The sequence below is a fragment of the Opisthorchis viverrini genome (assembly GCF_000715545.1).
Source record: "Opisthorchis viverrini unplaced genomic scaffold opera_v5_1, whole genome shotgun sequence".
NCBI lineage: Eukaryota > Metazoa > Platyhelminthes > Trematoda > Opisthorchiida > Opisthorchiidae > Opisthorchis > Opisthorchis viverrini.
The window spans coordinates 1,454,614-1,465,606 of NW_008751657.1; the positions used below are offsets into that span (position 1 = coordinate 1,454,614).

The 10,993-nt window shown below is 42.7% G+C and overlaps 1 protein-coding gene across 1 annotated transcript; it reads left to right on the forward strand.

Moving 5' to 3' along the window:
- Positions 1-4,858: 4,858 nt before the first annotated feature.
- Positions 4,859-10,305, forward strand: T265_12430 (hypothetical protein; the record flags this gene model as incomplete). The annotated part of the gene is made up of 7 exons (XM_009163846.1): positions 4,859-5,087; positions 5,122-5,366; positions 7,027-7,293; positions 7,391-7,540; positions 7,861-8,055; positions 9,750-10,016; positions 10,114-10,305. Coding segments are annotated over 7 exons (1,545 nt in total), but the record flags the coding sequence as incomplete, so codon positions are not given.
- Positions 10,306-10,993: the final 688 nt, after the last annotated feature.

Sequence of the window (10,993 nt, forward strand, 5' to 3'; positions counted from 1 at the left end):
GGCGTGGTTGGTCATTGCCACAGTGACTCGTAAAGACCGCCAAAGGATTTGTTCTACACAACTGTGAACCCGGGCTTTCCAACTTATCGAGCCGTCGGGTAGGCTGCGCGTTCTCTTGCAGCTGCGGGGCGTTTAAATTGGCAGGACACACAGATACCTGGTCGGAAGCACGACAAAACGCATTCAGAATTATGTAACCAGGAACTTATCAAAACGATCGTCATGTCAAATGGCTAAAATGTATCCTCAGCTACATACTTATTATAGGATTCACTCAATCAACTGATCCCGAATCCCCTTGCGAAAAGCAAAATCTTGGGCTTTAAAGGTATGGGAAGCGGTGCTTGTCAGATAAAACTCAACCCGACAGGTGCGCATGAATGATTTGGTTGCCCTTTTATTGATCAGCTGATAACCAGAAATCAGCTAATCAATACTGTTGATCCTCTTTATTTATATGATTACCATAATTAAATTACGCTATAAAGCGAGTAACAGAAATGTTAACGCACCGCCGGGTCGTCTGTTACTTCTGATGAGATGGATAGAGGAACTGAAATGCCGCTATCCAATCAGTCAACTACTTCCTTAATCGTCATCGTCCGCTCAAATACCTGTCTTCTGGCATATCTTACTCCAAGGATTCAGTATGGTGTATCATTTTACAACTGTGAACAGTTAAATTTTGCACCCCTCAGGTTCATGGAGATTTCATTTGCTAGTCTTAACGCAGTTCGAAAACAGGACAATCTCCTGGTGACGGAAGGGCAGATGAATCAAAGTCGGTTTCCGCTGAGAGGTGCTACGCAGCTTGAAAGACTCCTAATTTATAGAGCTAGAAATTTGGTTTTGTTTCCTAATCTGGGCCAAGCATAATTTTAATGGTTAATGAAGGATGGAATTCCGTAAGAAATTATCAAAAAACCCCGCTTTATTGAGCAGTTAGCCAGATGGATTCATACATTCTGTCAGCAGGTCCTACCACAGAGCGAGGTTTGTTTTAAAGCAACTGACAAATGTGGCGAATAAGTGGCTTTGTCAAAACCCAAACAGTACTGTACAACCTTTCCATCCTTAGTAGGCTCATCAGCGGTGCTCATCTTCCGCCTGGTGCCGGAAGGTGGCGCGTTCCACTACTAAGTGGAACGGTTAACCATTCGACCACGAGTGGCTGATCAGCACTGTGATTAGCCTTCACTTAGAGTCACTAATTTTCGGTTACAAAACACACATCACCGAAAAAATTAGGGATTTTTATATGAACTTTCATCCGAACAAGCATGACATTTCCCACACATATCACCTTGCAAGTATTCTTTGGGACTGTTTCACTCTGCGCTATAACAATCATCTGACTATCTTCGAGAAATACACTCATTTGCAGATCAATTTGGTTTTCAAGACTGACTGAACTGAGTCTCTTGTTTATGAGTGTATTTCTCGAAAATAGTCCAATCTGAGATCAAGTAGAACATAAGATTGACGGAAACTCGAGGACTGCGCCTACTGATGAGCCCCAAGAAGGGCGAGACGGGTCGTGGACTGTCGAAGAGTTTTCCGTAACCTTGTGAGTAATTTCCTTGCATGACTAAGTAGAACATAACCACGTCTCCTCCACAACTTTTCGGGAAAACCTGAGGTATTACGAACATCAAGACAGACAGGTTTCAGAACGACAATGAAATGGTTGCTGAAAAGGCTACCATGAACTGGAATGGACGTGACAGAGACTTCACTATTATTTTACAATCAGCCATTAGTTCTGTGACCATCATATTGGCAACGGAGGCTCTTTTATAGTGTGAACCAAACCTGAAATTTTCCGCTACAGATGCTTGACTAGTTCTCAAGATATAAGTTAGTTGGATGCAGGATTTTGTTTTAATTTTGACCATTTTGTCCCGCGATGCCCCTCAGGATCATTTGGTGAAATACTACCAGCAATGTTGTTAGTTTGACGTAGTTGGCAACACTCCTTTCTTTGTGGAGTACCTCACTGCATGACTCGTTTCAATACTCCAGTTTTACGTTTGCACGCTGTCAAATTCGGCCTGAGGATTACCAACTACAGCCGGCAGACACCAGCAGACAGTTGGCGTGAATATCACACGGAAGTACAAAGCCTCACTGTTTGCATGTTCCTGCAGCTTCCTTCGAGTTCCTTTAGACAAGTCTTGTGGACAAAGACTAGGTGCAACAACAGTATCCAACCAGCTGGCCAATTAGGTCAACTGGATGAGGCTGAATTAGGCAGGTTTGTCCATGTAACCAGTCGAGCAGTGAGTACCTATTGCGATTTCATTCGCTCTGTATGTTTACAAAAACGACAGACGTTTCGCGAACTCCGAAAAAGTATAATAAGCTTCGCAAACGGATATTTGCAAAGAAAATCCTAGAACGAGCGGTCGATATAAAACCAAAAAGTCTAAATCACCATGTAGACTGGTAGTTCCATCCAACCGAAATTGTAGCTGTTCGGGTGCAGAGTGGTTCAACATCTTAAAGTTGATGTTTACAAATTACCAAATGTTACCTGAAAATGAATCGGTCAACGTCTCATCAGAAGAGGTAAGAGCATAATGACATTGTTGAGAGTCGCAACAAGGTAGAAGATTGTTGCAGGTCTCTCAAACCAAACTTGTTGTTGTCATTCCGAATCACATAAAGAAATACAGTTTGACAAGCGTGTTGCGCATCCACAAACCGAAGTTTTACACACTCCCTGGATAGTTTCCCTGCGATGTTCACTCTTCCAAAAACACGCATTCTTGCTCATCGGCTGACAACTCTCAGTCGAAATGATCATAAGAAATATGCAACAGGACTTGAGCAACCGAAACCTGAACCAATAAACCGTAAAGTATTAAGTGCCAGTAGTTTTATTCATGACTTATTATTTTGTAGTTTAAGTGTGTGGTCTTGTCATATCTGACGAACGCTGATATATCGACAGGTTGGAGAATATGTACTGCTGATAGGCTCTAATAAGAGCGAAACTCGAGTCCAGTCCCTTAGGTGCGATTGCGCCGGGACAGGAGGATGACTGTTCAAACAAGAGTCACCTGAGTGTGTATTCTACAAAAATCCGCATCCTGAAAAAATAAATTATAGAAACATGAAAAATATGCGATGCCCAGTTATAAGTTTCAGTGATAAGGCTGCAACAAGGACTGATTAAAGTTCTCTTTGCCTTTCACTTACGTGATATTTTGCTCTCTTCAGGACGCAGCCCTGAAGTTACATTCATGGTAAGTTGAGAAATATATAATATTTTCCAGTTAGATCAGAGTTCTATTGTGTAACCTTACACGATATCGAGCTTTGTCTACTGTCCAAGCAGAATGGCTGTGATTGCCGACCAGTGGGCGGTCAATGTAAGTTGTACGAAGGCAAGAAGCTTTCGATTTCATCTCGTAAATGAAAAAAAACCTGAAGGAAACAACTGACACGGTTGCTGAAAATTCCTCGACAGTCCACTACCAGAACATCATAAACGAGAGATTCAGCTGGGTTTCAGATGTGTATCCTGTGGAAACCAAGTTGGTGGAATCGTCGTGGTTGGTGCAATCCGGGTCGAGTAGAAGATGAGGTTGGCGGATATTCGCCTTCCTGCTGAGTCCCAAGAAGGTGGAAAACGGTCGTTGACTGTCGAGGAGTTTTTAGCAACCTTGTGGGTAGTTTCCTCCATGAAAATCTACTACGATATCTCAAATATCGTACCAACTGAAACTTAGGCGGCTTTTGTACGGCAAATCCAGCTGGATATGGATATCATGAAGGTGGGATTCAGCTGCGGTAAGTTACCACTGAAAAAACTGGTATACGGACGAGTGTGTTTTTAGGAAGGAAACCTGCACTAAAAGCCGAGGAACGCCTGATAACTCACCCTCGTGGGACTCATAAACACCAAAGCACGTGGATGAACTTTTAAGTTGAGTGGTGATTTATTTGTTTGTGTATTTTGTTGTGCACCACTATATATTATATATGATATTATTTGTATTTTACTTTCGGATGTATGTATAACACATTAAACTAAGTACCGGAGTGTCAAGTATGACATCCAGAGGGCTGTGGTTTTGAAGATTCGGTGAGGCTTGAGATATACAAACTGTTGACAGTGTTCTACAGAGTTGAATCAGCTGTAAACCACCTTCCATCATTCCAGCACAAACTGACAGAGAAGTTCTAAATTAGCGTGTGGACTGGTTGTTCACACAGCGACAATGTCCTGCGCTGGTTCGATGCCGACTGTCAGTTAATTCAGACTAAAATTGGAACCAATATTTTATCAAAGGTAACCTTTGCTCTTGTTGACACTTTGCAAATATTGTCCGAACAGTCAGATCTAACTCAAACAAAACTCTACTGGTTCTAACCGCAGTAAACCAGATTGCATCACCCTTCCATTCCAATATAACCAGTCTAATAAGGAACTCGTGACCATAATTCAAGAATGGATCTTAGTTTTTTGTGCTTGCTTCTCGTTTTCATCCCAAGCATTAGAGGAATGGTTCTCTCACAGGTAATCAATATCTATTCGTTACAGTACAGATGCATGGTTAGGAATTAAGGTATTTAGAAATGTGGACATTTTGCTTCTTCCTCAGTAGTGATGAACTTCTTAAATTGAAGGCCACCACGAATGCTCGTTTCAAGAAAAAAATCGGAATTGCACAACAATTCAGACAAGTTGACCTGACCAAAGCTTCCTAGAATTCACTGAAGCGTTCATTCAATGAAAAAATTAAGTATCGATCTACGGTTGTACTGAAAAACTAAGCTGTTTGTTTCAAAAAAGTTCTTAGGTTTATCTCTTTTCTTTTGCATTTTAAACCAATCATATCACTGATTATAGAAATCAGAACATGTTCGTCAGTCATACGAGAACTTCAAGAGGAAATATGGGAAATACTTTATTGGTGATGGTAGGCAATTTGTTTTTCCACGTTCATTAAAAAATCTGTTGTCAGAGGACGATCGGCGATTCGGAATCTTCAAGGACAATCTGAAGCGAGCGCAAATATATCAGCAAGAGGACAGAGGAACGGCTAAGTACGGAGTGACACGGTTCTTTGACCTCACACGTAAGTTCCGTTTATATGGTTATACTGCCTACAGCCGAAGAATTTAAAGCCCTCTATTTGACTGCTACGTATGACCATCGGAAGTTGAACCAAAGTGAGACGATTGAACCGAAACCAGTGGGTGAGCCTCAAGATTTCTTTGACTGGCGGGATTATGGTGCTGTTGGACCTGTACTGGACCAGGATAGATGTGGATCATCTTGGGCTTTTTCAGCGATCGGAAACATAGAGGGTCAGTATTTCATGAGGATTCATCGGTTGCTTAGTTTGAGTGAGCAGGTACGTGAGACATCCGGTCATCCATGCCGTAACAACCGATTTAATCGCAGTTCCGCTTCCCTTAGCATCTAATTCTTTTCATTGTGGATGTTTTGATACGTTAGTTTTGGTTATATGAACAAAGACTTAATCAATTTTCTGTTTCCTTCCCAGTGTGTGACCACAGATTTACAGCCCAGATTTTCACCTTATTAGACCCACTTCGGTAGCTTTGTAAGATCCGGTTTGCCTCGGTTGGCGATAGCCTAATTGTGAGGGAGGATCCCTAGAACTCCTAACCAACGCTTGGCGTTTGCAGTCACTATGCGTCCAACTGGTTCGTAAAAGTGAGGCTGAAAGGCCGGGCATAGCTGTGTATTAGGCTCAAAAATATTACTTCTGTTATTATCAATATATTTGCTCCTCCAACCTACTATAATCTGTAGGCAAACCCTTAAGAAAATGAGCCATTTTCAGTCACTATCTACCGTCATTTGAAGTAATTAAAGAATGCCAACCACGAGTCTAAAACAAGAAGGGTGCTTCTGACAACATCCTGAGACGTCTTACCTGCTTTATTGTTCCACAGAGTGCTTTGCACTGCCAAGATAGCTCAAGTATTTTGGAGGGCCACTCGGTATAAACAAACGTCCTTCACCGTTCGAACCCCGAAATGTTCTGTCCATAGCGTCCATGACATGGTGTGGTGTCTTCACAACCAGAGTTTGATTATTTCAAAGTTAATTTGACATCCACACTGATGGATGTGCGGATGTGAGCTATTTCTCCTCTAACCTAACGACGACCAGTCTGTGTTACTTAGTGTTGGAAGTTGTTCACTTACTCCATCTGATTCGTGAAAAACTTAGATCTAGCCGTTTCCTTTGCTGAGTAAGAGACACCTTATCTGTCTTGAATCTGCGTGTCCGCACCTGTCGTCAGTAATACGTACAATCAGAAGACTACTTCCATGACTGCAGAATACATGAACTCTGTGAAAAGCTCCTGTGAGCTCATTGCTGTTTCCTAGTATCTGGAGGGTTCTACGCAACTACTTGCATGTGGACAGGTTTCCCTGCCAGCAACATTAGCAGTGTTTTACACAAACACGTGTTCGTACTGGAGAGGGGGTTGCTACAGATTGAGCCTTTGGAAAACGGACGTAGTCTGCCTAAAGTCGTGACAGGCTTAATGCAGAATTCCAATGAACAGTGCGCTAGCTATGGGACAGGAGGATTCCCTTCAAATCTCATCCAAACGTACAGTAAACCACTGTGTAAAAAGCAGGTCGTATGCGGAATGGCCCATGTGCACTTTTGCGAATAGCACAGGAGACAGATAAGTAGGGTCTTGTCTATGCTCTTTTGACGGTACGTGTTTGGCTTAAAAGCCGTATGGTCACGGCTTACCTTCGTTCTAATTTCAGGCTACGGAATATAGCAATGAGGTTAGTGGTTTCGTTCATCCCCTGGTGCGTCCCCTTAGAAATCGTATGCATGCACTATGAGGAAGTTAACCCATTTGGCTTTCTGTTGACATAAAGTGATGCTACTGGCAAAAATGCATTGATCTGACCCGTAGTTGGGATAACCGGCTTGGGACAATGAATCAAAATTTCCGCCTACAAGGTTTGTACCTACCATTGGTTGAAAAATTTCCTTATTCCCCTCATTTTCCCCAGCAACTAGTTGATTGTGACAGGGTCGATCAAGGCTGCTCAGGTGGAACTCCTTATGGTGCCTTTGAAGGGATCCAACAGCTGGGTGGTTTGGAGCTTGAAGTCGATTATCCCTACCTGGGCCATCAAGATAATTGTCAATCGAACCCACTGCGATTTGTCGTCAGCATAAATGGATCGGTACAATTACCTAAAGATGAGGATCAGATAGCCCAATACCTTTTCGACCATGGTCCTCTCAGTGTTGGGGTAAATGGTGCTCTTCTACAGGTAAGTGTAATTCAGTCGAAAAAAGTGGTCCAAATAATCATAATCATGTTCACATAAACATACATGTTTACTCCAAATGTGTTCCTTTTGATCACAGTACTATTCATCTGGAATTATGCAACCGTTTCGGGATAATTGCGATCCGGCTGAAATGAATCATGCGGGCCTGGCTGTCGGGTTTGGAATTGAGCAAGATGTTCCATATTGGACCATCAAGAACAGTTGGAGTACGCTATGGGGAGAGCAGGTGAGTCAACGCAACCTGAACATGCGTGCGAATTTTTTATAAACATAAATCAATTTATATGCATCCATACGTAAAAATGTAAAAATGATAAAAGGTGCACAGGTCAATGGACCACGATATGGCATCGATAACAGCACATTTAGAAAAATTCCTGATAACAAAATAGCTAGTTCGAAAATGCTTCACTTGAAAAAAGTGCTCTGAGTTATACTGTCAGGTTCCGATAGCCTACGTGACGGCAGCGGTGACTGGTCTAGCAGCGTCCGGCATAAAAAGAATTTAAAGCCCTCTATTTGACTGCTACGTATGACCATCGGAAGTTGAACCAAAGTGAGACGATTGAACCGAAACCAGTGGGTGAGCCTCAAGATTTCTTTGACTGGCGGGATTATGGTGCTGTTGGACCTGTACTGGACCAGGATAGATGTGGATCATCTTGGGCTTTTTCAGCGATCGGAAACATAGAGGGTCAGTATTTCATGAGGATTCATCGGTTGCTTAGTTTGAGTGAGCAGGTACGTGAGACATCCGGTCATCCATGCCGTAACAACCGATTTAATCGCAGTTCCGCTTCCCTTAGCATCTAATTCTTTTCATTGTGGATGTTTTGATACGTTAGTTTTGGTTATATGAACAAAGACTTAATCAATTTTCTGTTTCCTTCCCAGTGTGTGACCACAGATTTACAGCCCAGATTTTCACCTTATTAGACCCACTTCGGTAGCTTTGTAAGATCCGGTTTGCCTCGGTTGGCGATAGCCTAATTGTGAGGGAGGATCCCTAGAACTCCTAACCAACGCTTGGCGTTTGCAGTCACTATGCGTCCAACTGGTTCGTAAAAGTGAGGCTGAAAGGCCGGGCATAGCTGTGTATTAGGCTCAAAAATATTACTTCTGTTATTATCAATATATTTGCTCCTCCAACCTACTATAATCTGTAGGCAAACCCTTAAGAAAATGAGCCATTTTCAGTCACTATCTACCGTCATTTGAAGTAATTAAAGAATGCCAACCACGAGTCTAAAACAAGAAGGGTGCTTCTGACAACATCCTGAGACGTCTTACCTGCTTTATTGTTCCACAGAGTGCTTTGCACTGCCAAGATAGCTCAAGTATTTTGGAGGGCCACTCGGTGAAAAATCACCATCTAATGACCTTTACTAACAGTATAAACAAACGTCCTTCACCGTTCGAACCCCGAAATGTTCTGTCCATAGCGTCCATGACATGGTGTCTTCAGCATGCAACCAGAGTTTGATTATTTCAAAGTTAATTTGACATCCACACTGATGGATGTGCGGATGTGAGCTATTTCTCCTCTAACGAACAAACGACCAGTCTGTGTTACTTAGTGTTGGAAGTTGTTCACTTACTCCATCTGATTCGTGAAAAACTTAGATCTAGCCGTTTCCTTTGCTGAGTAAGAGACACCTTATCTGTCTTGAATCTGCGTGTCCGCACCTGTCGTCAGTAATACGTACAATCAGAAGACTACTTCCATGACTGCAGAATACATGAACTCTGTGAAAAGCTCCTGTGAGCTCATTGCTGTTTCCTAGTATCTGGAGGGTTCTACGCAACTACTTGCATGTGGACAGTTTTCCCCGCCAGCAACATTAGCAGTGTTTTACACAAACACGTGTTCGTACTGGAGAGGGGGTTGCTACAGATTGAGCCTTTGGAAAACGGACGTAGTCTGCCTAATGTCGTGACAGGCTTAATGCAGAATTCCAATGAACAGTGCGCTAGCTATGGGACAGGAGGATTCCCTTCAAATCTCATCCAAACGTACAGTAAACCACTGTGTAAAAAGCAGGTCGTATGCGGAATGGCCCATGTGCACTTTTGCGAATAGCACAGGAGACAGATAAGTAGGGTCTTGTCTATGCTCTTTTGACGGTACGTGTTTGGCTTAAAAGCCGTATGGTCACGGCTTACCTTCGTTCTAATTTCAGGCTACGGAATATAGCAATGAGGTTAGTGGTTTCGTTCATCCCCTGGTGCGTCCCCTTAGAAATCGTATGCATGCACTATGAGGAAGTTAACCCATTTGGCTTTCTGTTGACATAAAGTGATGCTACTGGCAAAAATGCATTGATCTGACCCGTAGTTGGGATAACCGGCTTGGGACAATGAATCAAAATTTCCGCCTACAAGGTTTGTACCTACCATTGGTTGAAAAATTTCCTTATTCCCCTCATTTTCCCCAGCAACTAGTTGATTGTGACAGGGTCGATCAAGGCTGCTCAGGTGGAACTCCTTATGGTGCCTTTGAAGGGATCCAACAGCTGGGTGGTTTGGAGCTTGAAGTCGATTATCCCTACCTGGGCCATCAAGATAATTGTCAATCGAACCCACTGCGATTTGTCGTCAGCATAAATGGATCGGTACAATTACCTAAAGATGAGGATCAGATAGCCCAATACCTTTTCGACCATGGTCCTCTCAGTGTTGGGGTAAATGGTGCTCTTCTACAGGTAAGTGTAATTCAGTCGAAAAAAGTGGTCCAAATAATCATAATCATGTTCACATAAACATACATGTTTACTCCAAATGTGTTCCTTTTGATCACAGTACTATTCATCTGGAATTATGCAACCGTTTCGGGATAATTGCGATCCGGCTGAAATGAATCATGCGGGCCTGGCTGTCGGGTTTGGAATTGAGCAAGATGTTCCATATTGGACCATCAAGAACAGTTGGAGTACGCTATGGGGAGAGCAGGTGAGTCAACGCAACCTGAACATGCGTGCGAATTTTTTCTAAACATAAATCAATTTATATGCATCCATACGTAAAAATGTAAAAATGATAAAAGGTGCACAGGTCAATGGACCACGATATGGCATCGATAACAGCACATTTAGAAAAATTCCTGATAACAAAATAGCTAGTTCGAAAATGCTTCACTTGAAAAAAGTGCTCTGAGTTATACTGTCAGGTTCCGATAGCCTACGTGACGGCAGCGGTGACTGGTCTAGCAGCGTCCGGCATAAAACTTGAAGTTCACTGTTTGTAACACGAGTGGGTCGGGGAAAAGGTGACGGGATGGCACCATACAACGGCCACTCAAGTAAAATAGATTACGTTCTCCTAGCCTGTTGGACCGACACCACGTAGTATGAATGATATATCTTGCCCGACACAAGCATACCAATGAGTGCACATAGAAATTGCAAATACAGTTTGGCATTTTGTCTTTCAACTGAGTACTGATCACAGGGCTGGAACGGAAGCCCAACCATGGATTTGTGGCCATATATGTCGTTTCAATACACCTCGCGTGCCTTCTAGTAACTAATTCCACAGTCGAATCGTCCTTGAAAGGAGCGTTTAAAGAGACACACTTTATCCCGTTAATGTGCTGCTGAGCTCTGCTATATGAGCTGCAAGGTTCTCTGTATGAATCGCTGAAGCTATCCGACGTAGTAAAATGTGTTATTAGTGCACAGGT